Consider the following 26,794-nt stretch of genomic DNA (forward strand, 5'->3'; position numbering starts at 1 on the left):
CCCCGGGCTGAACAGGCCGCCGACGTGAGTGGCGCATGCGCACGAGAACCAGGCACGCCTTCGGCGTGAGCTGGTCGGACCCCGACCAAACTTGTGGGTATTCGGACTTCCGCGGTCACACGTGGAGTGCGCAGTTATGTCCGAGTGTGATGCCGGGGGTGTTCTTTGGTGGGTGGGGAAGGATGTACCCAGCCCACATTCCTGCCGCTGGCTGGCGTTCCAGGGTCTGTTGGACCCCAGTGCTGAGAGGCTGTCAGAGAGCTGACTAAGGGGTCTGTCTGTCCCTAATGGCCTCATCTCACGTATGCCAAGCTATAGCCCACCTCAGAGCCCTCCCAGCCATTCCCTCAGTTTCTCAGGCCTCTGCTCAGATGGCACCTCCTCAGAGTAGCCGTCTCTGACCTGCCTGCGGAAACCAGCCACTTTCTGGCATGAGGGAGCTTTGGGGTGAAATGGAAATGTTCTGTATCTTGCTTAGGGTCTGTCTACATGAGTGTACACCTTTGCCAAAGCTCATTAAATGGTATACTTGAGATTTGTGCATTTTGCTGTATGTAAATCTACTTTGAAAGAAGAACCATCAACATCTACTTGTAGTTAATGATGTGCATGCTGAAATCTTTCTGTAGGCAAAAATAGTCAAACACGGGCAGTGGTTCAACCTGCTACTTTGCCCTGAACCAGCTCAAAACAGGAGCTCCCCAAAGTGTGCCCTGCTGTCCAGCAGCCTCATGAGGGCTGGAGTCTGTCTCCCCCACCAGACTGACCCAGGGCTCTGACTGTTCATTGCTGTATCTTCAGGGTCTAGCACAGAGCCTGGCACACAGTAGGTGCTCAGTAAATACTTGCTGGGTGCCTAAGTGAACAGATGCACCTGTGAGGCATGCATAGCATACCCATCCTGGCCTGAGGGCCTCAAGGTGGCTGTTGGGGGTTGTCTTACCTTCAGCTGATTCCCTTTTCCTGCCTTTCCTGCTCTCCCTCACTCTGGCGGTTCCCCAGGGCCCATCAGCTCTACCCCCAGCATGCACCCTGAAGCCAGCCCCTCCTCTCCTCTCCACTGCCCCCATCCTGGGCCAGGCCAGCGTTCATTCTCACCTGGACGTTCACTTCCACTCTTGCCCACCTGCGGTCTCCACACAGTGGCTATGTTGTCCTTCTAAACTGTAGAGCAGATCGTGCCACTCACCTGTATGAGACTCTGTCAGCTTCCCCTGCACGTCCACTAAAGTAATAGTCCCCAGGGTCTACAAGACCCCCGTGGGCTGATCCTGTCCCCTCTCTGACTTCTTTCTTCCCACCACAGTCCAGAACCAGCCCACCAATGACCTTCTTTTCCCTTGAACCTCCAAGCCTTTCTCACGTGCTTTCTCAGCACCTGATGACCATACCCTTGTGCTCAGCGTGGCTGGCGCTCTCTCCCTGACCTCTGTCCTTCCCACCCCCAGTCTCTGTCTCATAACCCCGGGTCTTTCCTTCCCAGGGCTCAGCACTAGGTACAACCCTTATTAGTTTATGTGTTTGTTTGCTGTTTATTCCTAGTAGCCTCCCAGGGGCTTGTTCTTGTTTGTATAGGTTGCTGATACCCCAAACAGTACCTGGTGCCAAGCTGTGGCTGGGCAGGAGGGAGGACGGCTTTCTGACCCCTCTGCCCCTTTCCTCCCCTGGAACCACTTGGCATTGCCAGGGCTCTGCTTTGGGACCTCCTGGCGCTGACGTTCCTGCTCTGACCCCCTCTCTGTCCTTTAGGCCTGTGCCCACCGCTGGAAGAACATCTACTATGAAACAGACCATATCCTGCCCCATGGCTTCTGTTACATCATCCCGTCCAATCTCCAGGCCAAAGGCAGGACGCTGATCCCTTGCTATGAAGGTGAGCGCTGCTGATTCCCCACCCACACCCCCACCCCACCCCACCCCTGCCACAGTGCCCTGAACAACTCCCATCATCTCCGTTTCCCTCAACTTTCCAAACTCTAACTGGAGGGCAGCACTGGGTCCTCAGTGGGTCTCTTGGCACCCACGGCCCTGCCCAGGGAATGGGGGTGAGCAGGGGGCCATGGTTCCAGGCCCCACCCAGCCCCAGCCCTGCCCATCTCTGCCCCAGAGCTCACAGTGCTTACCTAGCTATATGAAGTCTCAGACCAAAATTCACCAAGCCTCAGCCAAGTGATCAGGCAGAACTTGGTTTTCTGGCACTGCCACATGCTGGGCAGCCTTGGGAGACCTACTTTCTCTCTTTGGACCTCGATGTCCTCGCCTGAAAATTCAGAGGTTGGCTCAGATGGTCTCCATGGTCCTAGCTCCCAGATGGTCCTACAGCTCCTGTGGACAAATGTCCTGGGGCAGCAGGAAGAGGAAACCCAGGAGTCAGTCATTCCATAACGTCCCCAGGCTGACTTTCCTTCCCATCTGGTCCCCATACTCTCATAACAGTTTGAAGTCCTCTTTGCCAAGGGGCACTTGGGATCTTGGAAGGAAATGTATTTTCTCAGGCTCCCTGCTTAAAACCTCCAAACACCATTGAGCTGATCATCATTATTTTTTTAAGTTAAAAAAAAATCTTTGTTGAGCTGATCATTATTTAGCTCAGTTGAACTTGAGATTTAAGGATTCAGGAAATGCTCTCCTTTTCATCGGTTTTATAGTTTGTACACTCCGGTGTTCTTTGCCTAATTCCGAGGGAGCTAGCTCTTGTTCCCTCTCTAAGTGCTGTGCTATTTATATTTTAATTCTCCCTCTAATTTACTTGCTCGGACCGAAGTCTCCACTAGCCTGTGTCCATGTTTCCTCTGGGCTTCCCTGGGGTTTCTTAGGCTTCCAATTTTGCAGCCATCAAAGATGGTTCTGAGAAATGCTGTCTGGACACATGCATTTTTCTGCCTCCTGGAGGACCCTCCAGGGCCCTGAAGGGGACCCTGGTGTCCCAAGCAGGTGTTCCGTGCAGTGGCCCCATGGAAGAACTGGCGGGTTCTCCGCAGGAGGCACGAACCCTGTCCTTCCATGAGGGCGAGCCTTGTTCTTTTCCTCTGTGTCAGCATTGAACTCTGGCCCTGTTTATCTCTGTATTGCCCCAGTCAGAAGAAAAACTCCATCTGAAAAATGGATATAATGTAGTTGACAGAGAGGGACAGGTAGTAGAAATACATCAATAAGGGGTCAAGGCTGTGTTCTGACTGCCCCAGCTTATTCCTCACTGCCCCCCCACCCCCAAGAAGAAAAGGGGAAGCTCCTGGAGCAACTCCTCGGGTAGCTCGTTGGCCTGGGGAGAGGTGAGGGAATTGATGGGGGTGCTGGAGTCAGTGATTGTTGAATCCAGACTAGTTATGCAATAGGACCAGGATGTTGGTTTTCCCAGAAGACGTGTTGTGAAATAGGGACATGTTGCTGTCCCTGGTGATTCCTCTGTATCCCACCGTAAGCATCAGAACGCAAAAGGTGAGACCTCGGAAGAGGTTGCTAGAGCTTTGTAGCCACCGTGGCTCACGCTTGCACATGATGTGTCATTAAGTGGCTGTGAGCTCAGCACTGGGCCAGTGTTGGTTTGGGGACTTTATGCCTTCTCTCATTTAATCTTCACAACTCCCTTCACTTGGGTTTGAATATGGTTAGTTTTCTGTAGGTCATTCCAGAAGACCCCAGTGGGGGTGTGGGAAGCAAGAAGAGGAGGGAAGGCAGCACATAAGGGATGCTACCTACAAGTTACTATCATGGGCAGCTGGGGCCCAGTCTTTGGGGAGCTCTGGGGCCAGCAGAGAACACACCTTGGGATTATCCACCTGAGGCGTGTAGGGGCTGGAGTCTTTCCATCATTCTGTCCTGCCGTGTGTGGGGGCAGGGAAGGCCCCCTGGCAGGGAGATGCAGGTGCTGGCTGCCAGGCTGCATCCTGGAAACGGTGAGGGCGGCAGGGTCTGGGTGGGGCCCCTGATGCTTGGCAGGAAGGTGGAAGCCCGCATGAGCCAAGGAGGAGCCACGGCAGGGCCCGGTGACCTGTCGGTTCAGGGTTGCTCCACATGTCCCTCATTCATAAGCGTGTGAGAGCTCTGAGCTGAGGCCTTAGGAGGTGTGGTGTGTTTCTTCCCCCTTTGGGTGCTTGGGACCCTCACCATGGAATGTGCCCCCTGTGACTCACTAATCCCAGAAGAGCTACGTGTGGAACAGACCTGAACCGAACCTGCAGCCGGAGCCCAACTAGATCAGCCAAAGCCCAGCTGATCTGTGGGAGTCGGAGTGGGACAGGAACGCTTGTCATTTGTCACAGACATTTCATGGTCGTTATGCAGTAATAGCTGACGTGGGGCTCATCGCGTGATCCCAGATTCCTCACACAGCGGTGGATGGACAATCAACCCAGGCTGCCAGGATTGCTCTTTGACTGTACCTTGACTTAATGGTGGCCAAATGGAGCCAGCAAAGAAATTGGCAAAATGGTGGTACCCCTGCCCAGTCTTCCTTCTCCATGGGCACACACACACTTCTGTGTGCTAACTCATTCATGGGGCTGGGGAGTGTTGGGGTATAAGAGCAGCCCCTAGAAGAATGGGGCACTGAGGAGAATGCTTCTGTGGTTTTTGTTTCTGTAGGAGGCAAGGGGTGGCAAACGCTCAGATTTCTCTAGAAGACTGACTTGGCAGGATGTTGTCCCAGTTAGAGGACCCTTGCCTGTGCTCTCTTGGCTTTGGGGATGTCCCCCTCCCAGTTTTGTGGGCTATTTTGGGTCTTAAAGCAACTATATTTTTCTCTTAATGTGGAAAAACTCAGTGACTCAAGCTCTCTGTTCCAAGTGAGGGATCACATTACAGCTAAGTACAGTACAACAGAAGTATTTCAGAATTTGACAAGACATTTTGGATATCATCTCGACGAGCCTATCTTTACTGAGGTCTAGAGATGTGGTGTGGCTTGCTCAAGGCCAAGTTTTTCTTTCCATTCTGTTATTCATGTGTCATGCAATGGAGAGGCAAAGTAGCATGGTGGCTAAGAACACAGGCTGTGGACCCAGACTGCCAGAGTTCAAGTCCTGGCTTTGCCCTTGTGAATGTGCCTAAGCTACCTCAGGGTTCTGTGAAGAGGATGAAGTGAGGTAAAACTTGTCTGTTCTCAGAGTAGTGCCCAATGTGTGTGTGTGTATGTGTATGTGTGTATGCTAAGCCTATATATGCTGATATTCCATATTTTGTGCATACTATATGCTGGGCAAATGTGTTAATCACTGTGGGGTGACTAATTTGTCTGCTAGGAATAGAGTCCACATAATCTTTTTTTTTAAAGATTTTATTTATTTATTTGAGACAGAGAGAATGAGAGACAGAGAGCACATGAGAGGGGGGAGGGTCAGAGGGAGAAGCAGGCTCCCCGCCGAGCAGGGAGCCCGATGCGGGACTCGATCCCAGGACTCCAGGATCATGAGCTGAGCCAAAGGCAGTCGCTTAACCAACTGAGCCACCCAGGCGCCTGAGTCCACATAATCTTAAGTGCCTCATAGATAAAACCCAAGTGACACAGCCCCAGCTGTTGAGAAGTTCCCCATCTACAGGGGAAAACAGAGGAAACATGATGTTCCCTAAGTGGGAGAGCTGTGTGGGGAGAGAAGTTCATGCCAGTGTGTCCCGCAGGGCACCTCTCCCCAGAGGCCCAAGCTGCATCCAAGCTCTAAGTGGCATTAAGATGGCTTATTTCATGTAAACCTGGAGAAATGGATGCCCGCTTAGAGTCTGCTGCTGACGGGGGCTCCTGGAAGAGAAGAATGATGGGAATCCACTGTTGGTCATGGCAGTGGGTGCTGGGAGGGGAGGAAGGGGCCCTGCCTCTTCTGAGTGTGCCTGCTGTGGAATAGCTGAAGGACCACTGAGGAACATGGGGGCTTGGTGGGGGGCCACTCTTCCGTGCTTCTGTCTCTATGGCCTCAGGCCTGTGGCTGGGCCTCCATTGCATTACCTCTGACGGTTCTCATCGGGGGGCTCCTGAGAAAATTCAGAAGTGCTCAGAAAGACCACACATTGTTCTCTCATTGCGGCCTTATTTTGGGTCTCCCGGAGGGGCAACTGTGCTTGTTTCAGAACGTTGCCAGGTTGGTTGAATAGATAAAAGCCTCGAAGTCTGTGGGCCCGTGTCTAGACTGTGTCGAACTTTCGAATTCTTAAAACATCGGTCTTTGGCACAAAGACATTTTTCTCGTGACTTTTCAGGTGCTTCCTGTTTCTGGTTGGGTGGGAAATGCTATCAGAATATCCTGTTTGGAACCAGGAAATGTAGAGGGAATGGGAAACAAAAATGAATTTCGGACACAAAGTAAAATAAACCAGTGGAGCATACCATTATTAAGTCAGCCGTTTAGTTTGTGTGGGATATGAGAGCAGCATCATTACTACCATATGTTGTTTGGTTTTATCCGAGTGTGTGAGAAAATGGGAAGTTCAGCGGGACGACGTGGGGGAAACTGTAAACTGAAGAGCGAACACTCTGAGACCTGTTACTATTAACCAACTTGTACTTTAGGGCTCCCCGAAGTTAAGTCAGTGCATTGTTAATATCAGGCACAGAGATTTCTTTCATCCTTTGCCCTTGAGCCCGCCAAGACAAGAAGCCAGAGCTTGGCAGGAGTGGGGCTATAAACAAGTCATCTTTTTTTATTTTTTTTTTTTAAGATTTATTTATTTTAGAGAGTGCACATGTGAGCGGGGCGAGTGGCAGAGGGAGAGAATCTTCAAGCAGACTCCCCGCAGAGCATGGAACCCCACTGGGGGCTCGATCTCACAACCCATGAGATCACGACCTGAGCCGAAACCAAGAGTTGGATGCTCAGCTGACTGAGCCACCCAGGAGCCCCCAAGTCATCTTTTTATTGTGACAAAAGAGCCTCACTAATCTGGAAAAATTGGGGAGGCTTTTTTTTTTTTTTTTTTTTAAGCTTTGCTACATTAACAAAAAGTGTTCCAGGTGAAACACAGATAAAGAAGCACAATTAGAGGACCACTGTATGTTGGACCCTGGCTTTTCAGGGTCTAACATACAATTTCAGAATCTGGCTTTACTGCTCACTTGTTCCCGTGGTTGAACCCATGGCTCCTACTTTGTCTGGGTGACTTTGGGTAAACCATCTGAGCCTCAGTGCTCTCATCTGTAAAATGGGGAGATTAACCTACTGAAGAGGTATTTGCTCAGTGTGAACACTCGATAAGTATGAATTTTTTAGTTAAGTATCCTTAAGCCTTCAGAGAAAGTTTCTAGCAAATCCTGTTTTAATGAATAGATAATGGAGGGTAGAAAGTAGGGTATTACAAAAATGATTTTAAGACTCCATGAAAAAAAAAGACTCCATGAAAAGATGATAATTTCTTAAGTATCTTTAAAGATCCTATTTGCACAATTTATTTGCCGGTAAGCACTCCTCTCCCCTTTTTGTAGATGATCTAAAGTTTAATTCATGCCGTGTTTAAATGTTCTCAAGCTGGGAATTGTTGGGGTCTGAATTTATCCAATTACACTGTGCTTTAAAATTGTCCCATTGATTCCAAAGATTTCTGTGCCACTTTTTTTTTTTTTTAAATCTGGGGGTGACTGGCCTTTTATTCCCAGTTGCTTTTGGCATCTCTCAAGACAGTGCTCATTTCTAGAGAAGGAAATAGATCACCCATTCACATGTGAAGTTTTCTTTCCCTGTCTAGTGTTGAATGCTGTGGCTCCACAGGGGATAAAAATCAATCAAGAGCCATTTACAAATGAAAAGGACTTGAGGTTTTGTCTTATTTTGTTGTGTTTTTCTTTTGTTTTGGAGAGAACCATAAAAAGCTAAGTTGATCCATTTAAAAATTCAAGAACAAGCCCCATAAATTTTTTATTAAATAAAGAACTCTACATTTACATAGAATTTTATGGTTTCTAAAGAGCTTTCATAAAAATTATCTCATTTAAGTAAATACAGCAAATTTAGAAACAGATGTAGTTCTGTATTATAGCCAGTTAAGGCGGAGAGGGACCCTGAGGTGGAGAGAGTGGGAGGGAGGGTACCTGGAGGGAAAAGCCAGGGCCAGAGGAGGTGACCAGGTCTCTGGCAGTGGCTCTTGGGGCTCAGGGAACCCCATCGAGCTTTCAGTTTGGTGCCAAGAATTTTTACCATGGGCACAAATATATTCTATACTTCCAACGTGTTTCCATACATTGTGTGGAATTATTGACTGCTGGAATATTTTCCTTACAGATGTCTAAATTTTAGGAATCTCCTCTTCTAAAATTGCTCATCTGTATGACGGGTGTCTTGGGGTTTTTTTCTTTTCAGAGAAACTGACAGATTCAGATTTACCTACTGGCTGCCAGGGATCATGTTAGGGTCCTTAACATATATGATCATACTGAGTAATGACCTCATTTTGGGGGTAAGAATTCTTGTCCCCATTGTACAGATGAGAAAACAGTCTTGGGGAAGCTGATGAAGGTCACTGTCTCATTAAGTAGAGAAAGGATTGTTGGCATTGAAGTTCAATAGCAGGTTTCTTTGTACCACCTGTTCTGTTGGGAGGCTGGTTTTCTTTGGGGTTACTGGCATGCTGTGGCCCCTCACTGAGCAAAATCTATTATGTGATAATTTTAGTATGATTTTTTAGGACACTTTACTGGGGACTTCTCGAGCTATGTTGCAATTTTACAGTTGTAGGCACAAAATATAGAGTCCAGGCAGGTGCAGGGGGCAGGTGGGGCCCCTCAGCCTGATAACATTTTACTGGGAAGCCCCTCTGCTCTATGTTCTAGATCTTTCCTTACTGTAAGCATTTGGTTTTCACATCTGAACAGTGGTTTGACTGTCCATGTTTCAGTGGTAGTTATTCCATGAGTCTGTTCAGTTTTGGTCATCATGTGAATTTTCCTCAGCTCTGAGCTGGGACTCTCACTGAGATGTGACTGTCCCATGTTCAGGGTCACTTTTTTGCAGGGGTGAAAGATAACATAATGTACAACATCTTGGGCATTTCGGGCTGCTTGTAACAGATATACCACAGACAGAGTAACTTAAACAACAAGCATTTATTTCTGACTGTTCTGGAGTCTGGGAAGTCCAAGATCAAGGCCCTGGCCTATTCAATGTCTGGTGAGAGCCCTCTTTTGTGTCCTCATGTGGTGGAGAGCAGAGAGCGGCAAGCTCTCTGAGGCCTCACAAAAGGGGACTAATCCCATTTATGGGGGCTCTACCCTGGTGGCCTCATCTAATGCTAATCACCTCCCAAGGGAGCATGGTTTCAATATACGGATTCTGGGGGGACACCTATGTTTAGTCTATAACACACAGTAAGTTGAAGTTGCTTGCTTCTGCTTCTAAAGTAGGGAGTTGGCAAAGTTGGTACTAGATTCTGGGTGGAAGGAACTGTTTAAAGATTACAAAACAGTAAAAATTTTTAAACATTTTTGTAAAAAATACATAACACAAAATTTACCATTTCAGCCATTTTTAAGTGTGCCATACATACATTCACTATGGTACAGCAACCACCATATCCATCTCTAGAACTTTTCCATCGTCCCAAAATGAAGCTCTGTCCTCCTGAGTTCTCTCCTTACCCCCATCCTGCCCCCCCCCCCCCCCAGCCCTGACAACTGCCATTCTACTTTGTCTCAATGAGTTTGACTTCTTCAGAGACCTCATGTAAGTGGAATTATGCAGTATTTGTCCTTTTGTGACGGGCTTATTTCACTTAGCACGATGTCCTCAAGGTTCTTCCATATCATAGCATATGTTAGAATTTCCTTCCTTAAGACTTAATATTCCACTGAATGAATGTATGTACCACATTTTGTGTATCCATTCATCCATTGATGGAAAACACTTTTTTTTCAAGGAAGAAAATGTTCTCACGGTGAATGTGCTCCATGAAGCAAGATGGTGTGGCGGAAACAGATTGGCAGTCAGGAACCCCACCCTTTAATCCTGCCTCAGGCTCATTGGCTGTGTGGCTGTAGACTACTTGCTCTCTCTGAGCAATAGTGACTTCATCTGTAAAAGAAATGGATGGGATTCGAATTATATAGACATGCTGTAAAGATCTCTTCCCCTCTTAAAGCTTCTCTTACATAATTGTAAGTTGCTAGCTTTATGCAGTTTGCCTTTAATGCCCACCATTGCTTAATTGTCCATTATTTTGATAAAATATTTTCCCTTCCTCTCTAACCTAGCTATTTAGGTCATTTACCTTTTTTTTCCTTCCCATTTAGACTGTGGTCCCTCACAACTGTGGGCAGTTTTGTCTTTTTAGTTTTATATGTTGAAATGGCCTGGTTACTAGTAGAGATCTGTCTGCCCAAGTTCATTGTCCTCTAAATTGTTTAATGACCAATTATTTGGTATTCATTCAGAAATTGAGTCAAAACTCAGGAATAATTTGAGACTAGAAAGCTGTTTTTTTCTCTAGTTCATGGCTAAGTTCAGGAGCTATGGAAAAAAAACAAATTTTTTTTTTTTTAAGATTTTATTTATTTGACAAGAGACACAGTAAGAGAGGGAACACAAGCAGAGGGAGTGGGAGAGGGAGAAGCAGGCTTCCCGCTGAGCAGGGAGCCCGATGCGGGGCTCGATCCCAGGACCCTGGGATCTTGACCTGAGCCGAAGGCAGACGCTTAACGACTGAGCCACCCAGGCGCCCTGGAAAAAAACAATTTTAAAATTGATGCATTAAAAAGACTATCTTTGAAAGAGATTAGTAGGAATAATATCTTACACTCCATAGATCTTGATCTTTCCATGGGTTGGTTTTATCCCACCAGCATTTCAGGAGGAGTGCAGGAAGTGACCCCACCCAGTTTAATTCTTGAATGAATTAAAATTCATTAGTGTAAGTTCCATGTATTGAGTTGTGGGTTGCGAACATGTGGAAACGAGTATTTTTTCCTCTCTGAATTGCCTTCTGTTTAAACAGGGTTTAGTAAAACCAGCAGCTAAACCAAGGAAAATACTACCATTTTTAGAGTGGAGGAACCATATAACTTAATGAATTGTGTGTGACGCCGGCCAAGTAACTCAAACCCACCCACGGCAGAGAGACCGAGCTTTCCAACCTGTTCCTCCGTGCTCCAGGTGATTTTCAGGTCCCCTTGTTCAACCACATCTTTTGCTTCCGAGATTCAGTTCCCCTGGATTTAGCAGTGTCAGGTTGGTTGCAGGAGGACAGCGGGCTGCTGTCGTGCCAACCCTGATGCCCCTTTGCTGCTTCAAGGTGGAGAAATGTTTTGTTCCCTGGCGGCGAGGGACGGAACCAGCTTGTTGCAGCTCTCTGCCTGGCCACATCCTGGGGCAGGTGGCGACTGGGTGGACGTGCCCAGCAGCTGCCCACAGCAGGGCCCCCAGCCTGTGTGTGCGCAGGAAAAGTGCTTCTGGGAACACCGGAGACTGGAGGAGGTCCCACCCCATCCTTCCAGCCTGCACTGCCTGGACTTCTCAGTGGAGGGGGGGATTGTGACCTGGGGGGTTTCTTGAGGACACTGGGATGGGGCAGCCTCCTGTTTCCATACCTACCTCCCTTCTCAGGAAGGAGGAATTCTTCTTGGGTATTCTATCTTGTTCCTCCTGAGGCCCCAAAGGAGATGGGATTGCCCAAAGTAGAATTAGCCAGTCTAGGTTTGGAAAGCCCAGAAACATCAATCCTGTGGGTCCCTGCCGCACTCCATTCACAACTACGACTATCCTTAGGCCTCTGGGGTTAGTGGTGTCTCTGGGTGGAGAACTCAGGATTCCCGGGACCCAGGACGCAACTCCTTTCCAAGCCAGCCTGGGGGTGGAGGTCAGGGAGCCTGACTGATTGGAAGACAGAAGGCAGGGCTGGCAGAGCAGGGGGCCAAAGGTCCCAAGTAAGCAGGTTGGAGAGTTCGGGTCTCAGCAGCTGGAGGAAGGTATCTGGTCCTCTCACATTTCCGCCTGGGCCTTGAGTCTGTGCACAGAGAAACCTGTGTGTACACCTTCCCTTAGTACACCATACCAGTAGCTGGCCTAAGGCTGGTGTTGGGGACAGTGAGATCGATGAGTTCATCTTGGTGTTGAATAAACCGTAAACTGTGATGAACAGACACATGTTGTGATGGGGAGAGGGTATCATTTACATTTCACTGCAAGACCACCCACACAGAGAAGCTGAAGAGGAGTTCTGGAAGACCGTGGATGGCTCAGAATAGGAAAGTGTTTAATCCAGTCCCACCAGTTGAGCCTTCCTAGACTAGAGTTGCCACAGCTGCCTCGCCTCCCCCCAAAGTAGGTGTGATGGGATGGGGTAGGGGTAGAGGCATTAGGACTGGAGCCTGTTTCCAAGCTGAAGTGGTTAATCAAGAGTTACAGAAGTTTCTGGGAGGTCAGAGTTATGGGTACTAGTCAGGAGCCCCACATGGTTTGATTCCTTGTTCTAGAGCACTCCAAGAAGGCAGGTGTAGACCCTGGGGTCTCAGAAAGTCAAAGCCAGTGGGATGGTGCCTGTTTTCTGTGTGTCCCTGGCCCTCAGACCCCTGATGAGGTAGTCCCAGCTTGGGGACTCTGGGGCTGGCCTCTAACGGTACCTTGATGCTGGCTGAGGCTGGGATGCTGGTAGTAGGGCTTGACTTTGCAGGACTTTCTCCTGGGGCCAGGAGTGGGGTACTCCTAGCTCCCAGTATGGCTGTGGCCCCTTTAGAAGCCCTGGGTCCTGCTTCTGGCATAGAGCTGGCCAGCACAGTTTGGGGATGAGGTGGAGAAAGACAAGTTTTCATATCTACTATTTTTGGAGTTCCCGTTACAAAGGAGACCATGAGACTGTTTTCTTTAATACATGAAAGATCCCTACGTAATTCTTGTTCATGTCATAAATGTATGAGGCTGAACTGGTGTGTCCTACGCTGTAGCTTCGTTCAGCTGGTGGGGTCTGACTTTTCCTTGTTTTATTTGCTGGAGAGTTAGAGTTGGGTATGTAACCCCTCGAGTCAGTGGGGGTGGATATGCTTTTTGCCAGAACTTCCAGATATAACTGTTTGGGTTGGGACATTTTGATCCTTCTTGCCATTATGCTATTTGATGTAGGATTTATTATTAATTTTTATTATTTCTTGCCATCAGACAGTTTGATGCATGATCTCTTTATGACTTTGCACAAGCCCCCCCTCCCAGCCTGGGTGCAAGACTTTGCAGAGAATAGGCGAGTCTGTGGGTTGCTTTCTGGCAGGCCTGTGAGTTCTCCTTGGAATAACAGGACAAGGAGGGAGGAACTGATTTAGCCCTCACAAGGAAGAGGAGTAACTCAATTGACATTCCATTGTAATTTAGCAGTCGGTTAATGGCCACTTACTGGAAAATGTTACCAGGCTCCGCGGTGAGTGTTGTTAGAAACTGAATTACTCTGTGTATTTCCCCAGGGCCCTTTTCCCCCTTCTCTCTCACACGCTCTCGAGCTGCAGGAAGTGGTACTGTTGCAATCACAGCTGCATTGTTCCTTCATATTATTTATTTTGTTTCAAAATTAAGTATATTGCCTTTAGTGGTACCGGAGATTTGCCAAGAGCCCAGGGGTGACATGGGGGATCACTGGGTTATTTTGTAGGGTAGCCCAGGCCTACAAGTGCCCAGGGACAGCCATGAGCCCTCGTCTGGCAGTGTAATTAATCTGAGTCATCTGAGCTGAACATCTCTCTTATCTCTCTGTCTTTACCCATGTAATGATTTCAACTGGCTGGTCACTTCCTGGGTTTTGTGTAATCACTCACTCCGTAGAACCTTTGATGGGCCACAGAGGTGAACTAATGTGAATCTTGACTTTTGCCATTTAGTAGCTGTGTGACTTTGGGCAATTCACCTAACCTCTCTGAGCCTCGGGAGTTATACTACTCACAGATGGCAATATGCGCTGCCAGGGATGAGAGATCAGTGGAATGGCATGAGTGGATGTAGCTAACAGGGCCTAGAACATGCTAAACCCTCTTCCTTCCAACTTAAAAATACAACAGCAACACAGAAAGCCCCTTTATCGGGTCAGGGTGTTGGGAACTGTGAGGGAATGGTAGAGGAAAAGCACTTAACCATTTTTGTTTCTGTTGACCTGGAGAGATCTTCCCCTTTGATGGAAGATGGAGGTGTCCGTGGGTAGCGTCACCAAAACACCATTAGGGAGAGAGTAACCGTTGAGTGCTGGAGCAGGTCTAGCAGGTTTGTTCCTGTAGCCCCAGGCTGTGTTGGCTGGTATCTGGCTGGATGGCAGAAATCATCTTGCCTCCAGTTCTGTGGAGTGTCATGTTGGGAGGCTTGGTCGTCTTCCAGGGGACTCCACACAGAGATGGCCACATCATGCCATTTCTGGGTTATGTTTTCAGCTCCTTTTCCTACTGGGGCTCTCCATCCTTTCTGAAGTAAATGAAATAATCGTCACCAGCCTCCCACTTAATTACCAGGACTGTTGCTTCTCTTTCCCCACACGCGTGGAGGAAGTCTGCCGGGGCGCTTGGCAGCCTCAGGGCCCGATGGCACCAGAGCCTGGAGTTTTGCGGTCTAGTGGATTCGGAGACTTTCCTTCCGCGCGCCAGTCTGGAAGGCGTCCCTGGGCCCAGCCGCAGCGGTGCACGGGGAAGTGGCCAGCACTCTCGGTGGCTCCTCCACACGACTGGCACACACTGACGAGGCTGTGGTTTGCTTCTCTCCTTCCCTCCCCTCTAGAGTATAAGAAGAAGTACGGAGAGGAACACGGCTCCTGCCAGGCTGGGATAGCAGGCTTCTTCACTGAGGTGGGTGTCGGCTCTTGGGCATTTCTGCTTTCTTGCTGCTGTTCGTCTCCTGGTGGATTGTGGTCTCGGTAGTTCCTTGAGATGGAGTTGCCGATGCCCCCACATACTTGAGCTGTGAGTGAGTAGATTCTGGTCCCTGGATGTGACCTCCTGGGAAAGTGATTGACACGGGTGGGGGCTCCTGCTGGCCAGAGACTACTGGGGTGGGGAGTGGGTGGGCTCATTGGGAGGAGACACCTATTTGGACAATTTCTCTAAGGAGTTCTCTGGACCCTGCGCCCCATGGAAGGAACCAATTCGAAGGGGTGCAGGTGAGATGGTGCTCAGTCAAGTTTGTGTCTCATCGCTGGCAGTGAGGAGGATATATTAAGCATCACCTCCTATCGTTCTTCCAAACTCCATGGAGAGATTTTATGATTTTATACATAACTCAGCCAGCCCCTTTCCCAGATTCCAAAGGACAGTAGACTTGAATACTTCTGTATCTGTGCAGTCATGCAGTCGTACCATGATCTTTGGCCGGACGGTACAACTTTACGGACTGTTCTTAAGTGATTCTTGCCTACTGTGAGTTCACCCTTCACATAAACTCCTCATTTCCCAAACATCTTTTGATTGTCTGCCATGTACAAAGCTCCATGCCAGGTCCTATAAGTGGCTCAGGCATCCATGGAGTTGCTCAGGCCCAAACAAAAAAGTACTTTTTATTTCTAATTAATCTATAATCCTATTCTTTTAACCTCCTAAGCATATCCCAAATGTGACAGCTTTAATTTCCCACCACATCACCCTTCTGGAAAAGCCATTATCATCACCTGGAGATATTCTGGTGTTGAACTGGTCTACCTGCATCTGTTCTTTTTTTTTTTTTTTTTGGTAGTAAAATACACATAACATGAAATTGACCATTTTGACCATTTGGAAGCAAACAATCCAGTGGTATTTAGTACATTGACAGTGTTGTGCAACCACGGCCTCTCTAGCTTGAGAACATTTCCATCACCTCAGTCTACATCTGTTCTCCACCCCCGCCCCTGTGTTTTCTGCACAGTAGCCTGAGGAATCTTTCAGAATCAAACTCTGTCATTCTGTCTCTGTGGCTTCCCATCACATGGTAGATTAAAATCCACACTGTGTGTCCTAGCCCATGGGCCTGGCTTTCTGACATCCACTCTCCTTCTCCTGCTCCAGGAGAGCAGAGAGCTGCAGGAGGGGACACCCACCAGTGTCCAGAGCTTTCTGATCTGGAGCAAAACTGCCTACCTTAATTTCTGCCGTTGCTATTTAGATTCAGAAAATAGACAATCGGCAATGCAGCATCTCATTCAGAAAGCATCATGGAAAGGGTAGAAAAGTCAGAAAAGGTGTCTTTCACTCTCAGACCAACAAACATGACATGCTTCTCCACCAACCCTGCAGTCTGCACCCTCTAATTCTTACTATACCCCTTCGCTGTCACTTTGGTGAGATTCTTACGACCATCCATACAGAGTTCCGTGGGAGGCCCGGTGGATGGTGCCACCCATCGTCCTTGCTGCCTAGGCCCAAATGAGCAAGATTCCTCTCTTATTTCCTCTCCTGCATCCAAGCCATCAGGGAGTCCCACTTCCTGTGCTCCCAGAACCTATCCCAGAGGCCTCCATTTCTCTCTGCCTCCACTGTTTCCCATAAGCCTAGGGCACCATTGTTTTGCCCAGGACGCCACTGCAGGACCCTCCCAATTTCCCACTCCCACCCTGCCTCACCACAGCCTCTTCCCACACAGAAGCCACAGCTATCTTCTCGAAATGAGAAAAATACTGTGGCGCTCGGAACCTTCTGGATCCCCATCATACTTACAGTAAGATCCAGACTCTTCCACTTGTCCGCCCGGGGCTTCCTACCTTTCCTGCCTCCCCTGTTACCTGTCCTCCTAGTCTCACCTCCTCCAGCCTCAGAGACTTGGGACTGCTGCTGGAACGTACCAGACTCCCTGGCAGCATGGGGCTGGAGGTCCCCACACATGGCATTTTTGTGCACAAATACACATTTCTGCAGAAGAGAAATGTAGCAGAGGAATTGCTGGGGCCAAAGCTATCCAACATTTGAATTTGGGTACATTCTGGCAAATTGCACTCTGGAAGTGTTTGCCAACCGACAGCCCCCCAGTTGTGTGTCATTGTTCCTACAGCCTCTCACCAGTACCAGTTCTTGTCATTATAAAAAGGTACCTCATTTTGCTATGATGTTCCTTTATCTGATTATTAGTGTAGTATTCTTCAAAAATTGGCCATTTGTCTTTTTAGAAATTGCTTGTTTATGTTCTTGGCCCATTATTCTCTTGTTTTTTCTTATTTTTGATTAACTAATTTTTAGGAACTTGCAAGATAGTTTCAACACTAATGTCTTATTTCTTATATGTGTTGTAAATTTTTTTTATCAGTCTGAGTTGGCTTCTGGTGTCTTTATTGTACTGCTGTCCCACAGTCATGTTTGTCAAATCCATCAATCATTTTCTCTCTGGATTCTAGACTTCTCAGAAAGATCATCCCTCTCCTAAGAATACGAAATATCTACCTATAATTTCTTCTAGAATTTTTACAGTTTTTTTTTTTTTAAGATTTCTCTCTTCAATACATCTTGGATTTCTTTTTGCAAACATTATATGGTAGAAACAAACTGCATTGTTTTCCTAAATGTGTAGTTGATTGTTCTCATATTGGCCTGCTAACCAGGTTTTCTTATCCCCATTGATTTGAAGTACCATCCTGCCATATGCCGAGCTCATGCTCTCCTTCCATCTCTGTGCACACTGAGATTATATAACCTCCGTGGCTGTCGTTTCTCTGGTAAAGTCTAGCAGAGTCTGACTCTGCCCAAGAGGCAACAGGGCACCACTGTAAGTCCACAAGCAGGTGATGGGCACCATGGGTGCAGTGCTGGGAGAGAGAGACCTTGCGGGCTGGTGTGCCCAGGACTTTAAAAGTGGGAGCGCCAGGAGGGAGGCCAGGTGTGAGGCTATGATGTGGTCCAGCTACAAAACAACAGGAATAAAAAATGACCAGGGGAATTGGAGAATATTAAGGCAGTATCAGTGGGTTGGGTGGCCAGAGGACTGTGGGATGGAAGAAGTAGGTTCTAAGGCAGGGTTCTGAAGAACAGTGATGCCCCAGTGGGAAGAAGCCTGTCTAGAGAAGAATCACTGGGGAAGGTCAACGAATGGGCCTACTTTCAACACATGCAGTGTGAGGTGATGGATGGGACACTTGTAGGTGTTTTTAAAAGATACTTGGATACGGGGACCAGAACCCAACCTGAGTTGGAAGCTCTGATTTGGTCATTGCTAGTACCTCTCTGAGGGGACTGGTGTGCTCAGGGTGGAGCTGGGGGTTGCGGGGGAGGGGACCTCCTTTCGACAGTGGAAAGAGAAAAAGTAGACTCATTGCAGAAATGAGAACTCATCAGAGATGTTGATGGAGAACTGAGGGACAGAAGGAGTTCCCAGGGAGGGGGTGTCATTATGGTCTCACCAGGCAGAAGGTCAGGGAAGACAGGGCATTGGGGCTGGGTAGAAGGAGGGCTTGGTGGGAAGAGCAGAAAGGGCAGGGGTGGAGGGGAGCCCAGGGGCCTGCGCAAGCTCCAGGTGAGCAAGAACGAGAGGACCTATTGAAACTCCAGGCTCTGGGAACCGTGGGCAAACAGCAGTGGGGCCGTGGTACATGGATGGGCATTTGTGGGGCCAGTGAGTGGGAGGCTCAGTCCTCTGACCCGGCCACTGTCTTCTGGCTGCCCTGAGCTTTGGCCTCCCTAAACAGGAGGTCTTTGAACTCATTGCCTCTCTTGTTTCTGGAACATCAGCTGTTGGAGGCTGAGCAGGAAATGTGGTTGAAGGGGTCAGGCAGCACTTTTCCCCTCCCCTGCCCTCCTGCTGACCCCGTTACTTGGGCTGGCTTTCGCTGTGGACTGGGCTGTCCCTGCACAGGGCAGGCAGCTACCCCTCAAGCTGGATGTGCTTCTGTGGCCTTCCAGATGCAGCCATGTGGCTCCCAAGTAGTCTGGCCCGAGGTGCCTGCTTGACCTGAGGGTCTGTGACCCAGGGGTTACCAAAGCTGTTTGAGCTACAGATGCCATGTGAGTTTTAGCCTGCCACTGAGGATAAAGGAGAGCTTCCTGGGAACCTTATTTATTTTTGTAGCCTAGGGTGACAAAGACAGATACTTGTGAGTAGCAAGAGAAGACATGGACCAACCCGCCAGCATTGGAGCACTGCCATGGAAGCCTGGAGACATCTGGGTAGAAGTCTGGGGTGCAGACTTCTGCTGTAGATCCTGAGTGCCCCTCTGCCCCCCTCCCCCACTCGCACCAGGTTGCAGCGGCGTACAGAGAAAAGTCCGTGGCTTCTCAGGCACACCCACATGCCCCTATGCCTCTGGAGGTTCTGCTAATAAATGTACCTTGGGAAAAGGCCCGCACTATTTATGGAAGGGATTCCACATGGGAGTTAGGTGGTGTGGCCTTTGGCTTGCAGAGAAGCTTGTGTTTCTGTGTGCCGTTTGCATTGGCTGTTCCTGGGTGGTGGGGAGCTAAGCAATGACACCATTTTCCTGGCACTGGTGAACAGTGACAAAGGGCACAGGCATCATCTCTACTGGATGGGAAAACCAAATACAGGGAGTTCCAGGAAGACACTGTTTTCCTGCCCCTCCTCTGCCCCAGCCCCAGCCCCAGCCCCGCGGGTCTCAGGCTCAGCCTCAGGTTCTCTAGTTTGAACCAAGGGAGAAGGAGGCATGAGCACGAAGAGGAGAGGGCAGACAGACAATAGCTTTGGTTTAAAGGTTTTTGAGGAGAGCGATTACCTTGTCTTAACCTCTTTGTGGTGTTTGAGAGAGCGGGTGTGGGGATATGTTAGACATGAAGCTCTCATGGATTGGATTGATTTAAATCATCAGAAAACAATGTGTCTACCACCTGGTGTACCAGAGAGCCTTATGGGTCTCTGGTCATGCTCAGGGCTTTGGCTTATGAAGAGCTGCAGGTGGAGAAAGCTCTATATATGCTGTGTACTACAGGTGTTGAGGCCAATGGTCGTTATGTTCTTCCATGCCCTGTGTGTTTGGACACCTGATTCCAAATTCCTTTCTGAGCTCAAGGCCAAGGAAAAAGTCTCTCTCCTCTGATGAACTGATCGTTTGTCTAATGTTCCTTCTAGAACTAGCACAGCCCCTTATACAGAAGAGTATAGGGGCAGGAGTGAATGAATGCACTGACCACCTATTTTTTCAGTGATGAACTCTGAGTGCAGGAAGTGATATGTTTTTATAAAACAGTGAGATGCCTCAGAATGTCCAACTTATCAACAGCTCCCTTGGGGGTGTGGCTAGGACCTCAGAACCTGAATGCAGTGTCCCTCCACAGTCTTTCCTGGTCTCCACCTTCCCGAATCACCAGCAACACGCCATTCAGGCAGGATCTGGTGGCTTGTCTTCTGTCTGTGCTCACACCCTCCTGTTTAAGGTTCTTTCCCAAATGGACCACAGCACATGCGTCGTTCAAAGCGTTGCCCTGTTGCCACCACGGTTGCACATGTGCTGTCCTGCCTGTGAGCTCTTTCTTTTCTTCCTCTTTAGATGGCTCTGGCTTGTTCAGACATTTGCTCTCTGGGAATTCAGTGTGACTTTCTATTGTCATCAGAAACTCAGGATCCCTGTAGTAAGATCTAGCCTTCAGGGACTTGTCAGAAAGCAGGAGCTTCTGACAGTGGTGAGGCCAGCTCTGCAGAGAGGGGTCAGCCTGGATGGACGTTTCTGAAATAGAACTCGAAGGGCCAAGGGAGCGGTGGGTGTGTTTTCGCACTGAGAGGCCTCGATGACATTGCGGTGTCTGGTGTCCACTGTCTGTATGGTCTGCACTTATAGGGTTTTTGTGCTGCTGAGGGGTTTCCCCTGAAATTGTCTTTATTTGAACCCTTTTGGATAGAATTTTTTTTCTAAAATATTTTGTATGTTTCCATGTTGCCTTCCCCTGGGAATGTCATACAAAGGGACTTTATTGATCTGTGTATCTAGTATAAGCTTTCATACATGATAGTAGATGCTTAATATTATTGAATGAAAAATTAATGATTCTGTTAGGAAAATAATTTTTATTGTTTCTTACTGCAGTGTAGACATTTTGATAGATAATCAAAAGAAGGGATTCCCTGCTGGGGAAGGAAGGAATGAAAGCCTCAGCCGGGGTCATCCAGTGGATGAAAGGAGGCAGTGGGCACCTCTCCTCAGAACAGTTTCCACACAGTGTGTGCTCCATTTTGCATGTGTTGTGTGTTTTCTGAGGTGACTTCCTTGTCAGTGTTTAATCATTGTTCTAGAATTTTGAAGAAACACTGGGTGCCTGGGTGGCTCAGTCAGTTAAGCGGCTGCCTTCGGCTCAGGTCATGATCCCAGGGTCCTGGGATCAAGCCCTGCATCGGGCTCCCTGCTCAGTGGGGAGTCTGCTTCTCCCTCTGGCCCCTCCCCCCAACTTGAGCTCTCTTTCTCAAATAAATAAATAAAATCTTTTAAAAAATAAAAAATAGGATTTTGAAAAGCACAAAATAAATTTTAGGGATGAGAGAGAGAGTCAGAGACACAGAGAAAGAGAGAGTGACAGAAGAAGGGGGGAGAGGAGGGATCCCTGTAATCCTGTCACCCAGTGGAAAAAAACCATAAACGTTTGGGGCTTCTCCTTCTGGTCTCTGTTTTGTCTGTCTGTACACATTTTTTTTTCCATTTATAAAACGTGATCATAGTCTGCATGTTATTTGGTCTGTCCTCGTTAACTCAGCACTTTGTGGCCCTGTCTCAGTGCTGTTACATCTACAGCGTTTTTACTGCTGCATGATGCTGTTGAATGGGCGTACCGTCATTTAGGATGCCAGCGGCTAGATGTGTAGATCATTTCCAACTTTTTTTTTTTTTTTTAAAGATTTTACCTATTTACTTGAAAGAGAGAAAGCACGGGCAGGGGTGAGGGGCAGAGGGAGAAGCAGGCTTCCTGCTGAGCCAGGAGCCCCATGCAGGGCTCGACCCCAGGACACTGGATCATGACCTGAGCCTAAGGCAGACGCTTAATGACTGAGCCACCCAGGCGCCCCTAGATCATTTCCAACTTTCTTTAGCATAGTGATGATGCCTATTCTTTTGGGTGAAGGCATGTAGTTATCTGTGCTGACTTCCTTAGGTAGGTGCGTCATTTGGAAGCACTTGGGATTCTCATCAGTATTGCTCATTAGATGGTTTTGTAGCACAAACCTGCTCTTGGCCCCATTGAGGGCACAGGGCTATTTGCCCCTGATGCAAATGCTGGAGACCACTGTGTCTTTGTGTTTCTGGGTCTTTTTTTTCCCCTAAGATTTATTTATTTATTTTAGGGAGAGAGAGCATGCACACGCGAATGGGAAGAGGGGCAGAGGGAGAGAATCTCAAGCAGACTCCCCACTGAGCATGGATCCCAAGGGCTCAGTGCAGGGCTAGATCCCATGACCCATGAAATCATGACCTGAGCCAAAACCAAGAGTCGGACACTTAGCTGACTGAGCCACCCAGGTGCCCCTCTTGGGTCTGTTTTTTTTTTTCTTTAAAGATTTTATTTATTTATTTGACAGAGAGAGAGAGGGAACACAAGCAGGGGGAGTAGAAGAGGGAGAAGCAGGCACCCTGCGGAGCAGGGAGCCCACGCGGGGCTCGATCTCAGGACCCTGGGATCATGACCTGAGCTGAAGGCAGACGCTTAACGACTGAGCCACCCAGGCGCTCCTTGGGTCTGTTTTTAATAGCAGTGCTGTCTCTGGCTGTCAAAAGTCTCTGTCCTTCCCTTGGTGTGCCTCTCTGCTCTCTTGATTTTGTTGTGATTTTGCAATGGGCCACAGTGGCCCCAAAAGCAACTTTCAGTCTGCCCACAAGGCTCTCAATAAGCAGGAGACATTTAGACTAAGCTCAGACAACTTTTACCTTTGTTTCTACATTCCTTTTGCATCCAGATTCTATTCTCTGAGAAGGGCATCCTGAGCGAGGACTGGTGGGGGGCGGGGATTTCCTTGGAGTGTTAGTGCACGGTTTTTTGCAAAGATGCTTCTGGTCATTGTTTTCTCCTTGCTCTGTATGGGGCAGGTGGGGTTGGGGGCCAGGCTGGGTGAGGGGGTGGTGTCTTTTCATGAGCACTGTTTCCTGGAATTCTGCAATTTAGGACAATGTGCAATATTTGTCATATCCTGATTTGATCCCGTTGTGAAGGTGAGGAAGTACGCAAGAGCTTATCTGTGGGTAGCATAGGAACCTGGTATGTTCCTCATTCTGTCACCTTGCTCGGCTATCTTCGTCTTTATTCCTGATGACCCTGCATGTATGATGGATTCCATAATGCCAAGGAATCTGGTGTTTTGTTTTTGTTGCTCAGCTGAAGAAAGTCCTTCATGTGAGGTATCTTTGAGTTGTTGGCTGTGGCTGTGTTTCTCATTGTACCACCTGCTCCCCTCCTCAGCTTCCTTCTCTGTTTATTTACCTTTGGGCTTCTCTTTGGTAGGAGCTGGTGGTGATGGGTGCCCCAGGGTCATTTTATTGGGCCGGCACGGTCAAAGTGCTGAACCTTACGGACAACACCTATTTCAAACTGAACGATGAAGCAATCATGAACAGACGGTACACTTACCTGGGTGAGTAGCTCAGGGACATGACAGGTAAGAAGGGGAAATGGGAGCGATTCTCACCTGGCTCACAAATTGTTGCTTTACTGGTGGAAAGAAGAGTTGTTGGCTTTCACGTCTATTGTTCTAATTAGGTATGCTCTTAGCCAGGGCCCCTTATATCGAGCCTCACACCTAGTGGTTAGAGAACAAAGGAGGGGTCTGAATAAAACTGTGATTTAATTACAGAGCTGACAGTTGGACCTCCAAGGAAGCAACAGTTTTTTCTTATTTGAGCAATTACTTAAGTTCAGATACAAAATGAGTGCAGTACAATTCTGGTTTTCCATGGTATTTCTTTGGTTGTGGTCTCTGCTTCCTGGTCACACCAGTTGCAAATAGAAATAGTAAGAACCGGGGGTGCCTGGGTGGCTCAGTCAGTTGGGTGTCTGCTTTGGGCTCAGGTCATGCTCCCAGGGTCTTGGGATCGAGACCCAAATTGGGCGCCCTGCTCAGTGAGGAGCCTGCTTCTCCCTCTCCTTAAAAAAGAAATAATAAGGAGGGCGGAGCAAGATGGTGGAGGAGTAGGAGACCTGGATTTCATGTCCTCTCAGGAATTCAGCTGGATAGGGATCAAACCATTCTGAACACCTACAAACTCAACAGGAGATCGAAGAAAAGAATAGCAACAACTCTCTCATCAGAAAAGCGACCACTTTCTGGAAGGTAGGACGTGCGGAGAAGTGAATCCGAGGCAATATTCGGGAGGATAGATGGCAGGGGAGGGGCCTCCGTCGGCCGCTTCTGGCAAGTGATAGAGCCACGGAGCACAAAATTGGAACTTTTAAAAGTCTGCTCCGCCGAGGGACGTCACTCTGGTGGCTAAGCGGGGGGTGGAACCCTCTGGGACAGTGTGGTCTCAGGACCCTCGGGGTCACAGACAGACCGGGGGTGCCTGAGTGCGGCAGAGCTCCCAGGTAACGGAGCAGGGAATCCAGCTGCAGAGGCGGAGCCCAGGCGCGGGCTCTCAGCTCGGGGTGGCCATGAACCGTGATCCGCAGCACAGTCGGGCCACTGCTCCTCCAGCAGGGACCCAACAAGCGGCAGATCCGGGGAGACTCACCTTCCTCCCCTGGGAGGAGCCGCACAGGAGTGCACCGCAGGGATCTGCTGGGTTTGGAGACTCCACCCGGGGTCGGGTGCCAGAGATAGAAATGCTCGGTCACAGGCCGGGTGAGCGCGGAGTGCGGCCGGAGACCGGGGAGGCGGGAGTGACTGACAGCTTTTCTCTGGGGGCTCACTGAGGAGCGGGACCCCGAGTTCTCGGCTCCTATGGGGCAGAGATTGGGAGGCCGCCATTTTCACTCTCCGCCTCCAAAGCTGTAGGGAAAGCTCGCAGGGAACAAAAGCTCCAGAGAGCAAACCCAAGCAGATAACTTAGCTGGGAGGGGGCAAGGGCGGGGCAATTCCGCCTCCGGCAAAGACATTTGGAAACCACGGCAACAGGCCCCTCCCCAGAAGATCAGCGAGAACAGCCAGCCAAGACCAAGTTTACCGATCAATGAGAATGGCAGAACTCCAGCGCTAGGGGAATACTGCACATAGAATTCATGGCTTTTTTACCATGATTCTTTAGTCTTTCAAAGTTAATTTTTTTTTAACTGTCTTTTTTTCTTTTCTTTTTTTTTTTGAATTTTTCTTTTTCCCCTTTTCAACCAACATCTTATCAATCCCTTTTTTTAAAAAACATTTTTATTTTTCATTTTTAGAGTCATATTCTATCCCTTCATAGTAGTTACCCGTATTTTTGGCATATATATATAAGTTGTTCTCTCTTTAAAATTTTGAGATAGTTTCTTCTAACAGATTAAAATATACCCTAAATCTCTAGTATATGGTTTTTTCTACTCCCCTGCCTGATCACATTCTCTCCCTTTTTTTTTTCTTTTTTCTTTTCTTAAATCCTCTTCTTTCTTTTTTCAAACAACTTCTTATCAATTCCTTTTATAAATTTTTTTGTAATTTCCATCTTTACAGTCATATTCTATCCCTTCATCATATCAACCCTTATTTTTGTACATATATAAGTTTTTCTTTCTTTAAAATTTTGGGAGGCACTTTCTTCTAAAAGACCAAAATACACCCCAAATCTAGTGTGTGGCACTGATCTATATACCAGCCTGATCATATTTGATCACATTCTGGGTTTTTTTGTTGTTGTTTTGTTTTGTTTGTTTTTGTTTGTTTTTATCTTTTTCTTTTTTCTCTCTCTCCATTTCTTTTTCCACTGCTTCAGGTCTTTTCTGATTTGTTTAGAGTATATTTTCTGGGGACGTTGTTACTCTGCTAGCATTTTGTTCTCTCATTAATCTATTCTCCTCTGCACAAAATGACAAGACGGAAAAAATCACCTCAACAAAAGAATAAGAGGTAGTACCGACTGCCAGGGACCTACTCAGTATGGACATTAGTACGATGTCAGATCTAGAGTTCAGAATCATCACTTTAAAGATACTACCTGGGCTTGAAAAAAATGTGGAAGTTATTAGAGAAACCCTTTCTGGAGAAGTAAAAGAGCTAAAATCCAACCAAGTAGAAATCAAAAAGGCTATTAATGAGGTGAAATAAAAAATGGGGGCACTAAGTGCTAGAATAAATGAGGCAGAAGAGAGAATCAGTAATATAGAAGATGAAATGATGGAAAATAAAGAAGCTGAGAAAAAGAGAGATAAACAACTACTGGGTCATGAGGGCAGAATTCGAGAGATAAGCGATACCATAAGACGAAACAACATTAGAATAATTGGGATCCCAGAAGAAGAAAGAGAGAGAGGGGCAGAAGGTATAATGGAGCAAATTATAGCAGAGAACTTCCCTAATTTGGGGAAAGAAACAGGCATGAAAATCCAGGAAGCACAGAGAACCCCTCTCAAAATCAATAAAAATAGGTCAACACCCCGACATCTAATAGTAAAACTTACGAGTCTCATAGACAAAGAGAAAATCCTGAAAGCAGCTCGGGAGAAGAGATATGTAACCTACAATGGTAGAAACATTAGATTGGCGACAGACCTATCCACAGAGACCTGGCAGGCCAGAAAGGACTGGCAGGATATATTCAGAGCACTAAATGAGAAAAATATGCAGCCAAGAATACTATATCCAGCTAGGCTGTCATTGAAAATTGAAGGAGAGATAAAAACCTTCCAGGACAAACAAAACCTAAAGGAATTTGCAAACACAAAACCAGCCCTACAAGAAATCTTGAAAGGGGTCCTCTAAGCAAAGACAGAGCCTAAAAGCAAAATAGACCAGAAAGGAACACATACAATATATGGTAACAGTCACCTTACAGGCAATACAATGGCACTAAATTCCTATCTTTCAATAGTTACCCTGAATGTAAATGGGCTAAATGCCCCAATCAAAAGACACAGGTT

At 47.8% G+C, this 26,794-nt stretch overlaps 1 protein-coding gene across 1 annotated transcript in view; it reads left to right on the top strand.

Moving 5' to 3' along the window:
• ITGA9 (integrin subunit alpha 9) overlaps positions 1-26,794 on the top strand; it is a 346,914-nt gene that overhangs the window by 25,737 nt on the left and 294,383 nt on the right. Inside the window, exons 4-6 of the mRNA XM_034991993.1 lie at positions 1,750-1,873; positions 14,649-14,716; positions 23,255-23,384. Of these exons, the coding sequence (XP_034847884.1) occupies positions 1,750-1,873; positions 14,649-14,716; positions 23,255-23,384 (322 nt within the window). The remainder of the gene's footprint in view (positions 1-1,749; positions 1,874-14,648; positions 14,717-23,254; positions 23,385-26,794) is intronic.

This window comes from Mirounga leonina, unplaced genomic scaffold (assembly GCF_011800145.1).
Source record: "Mirounga leonina isolate KUSES-001 unplaced genomic scaffold, KU_Mleo_1.0 Mir_115, whole genome shotgun sequence".
NCBI classification, from domain to species: Eukaryota; Metazoa; Chordata; class Mammalia; order Carnivora; family Phocidae; genus Mirounga; species Mirounga leonina.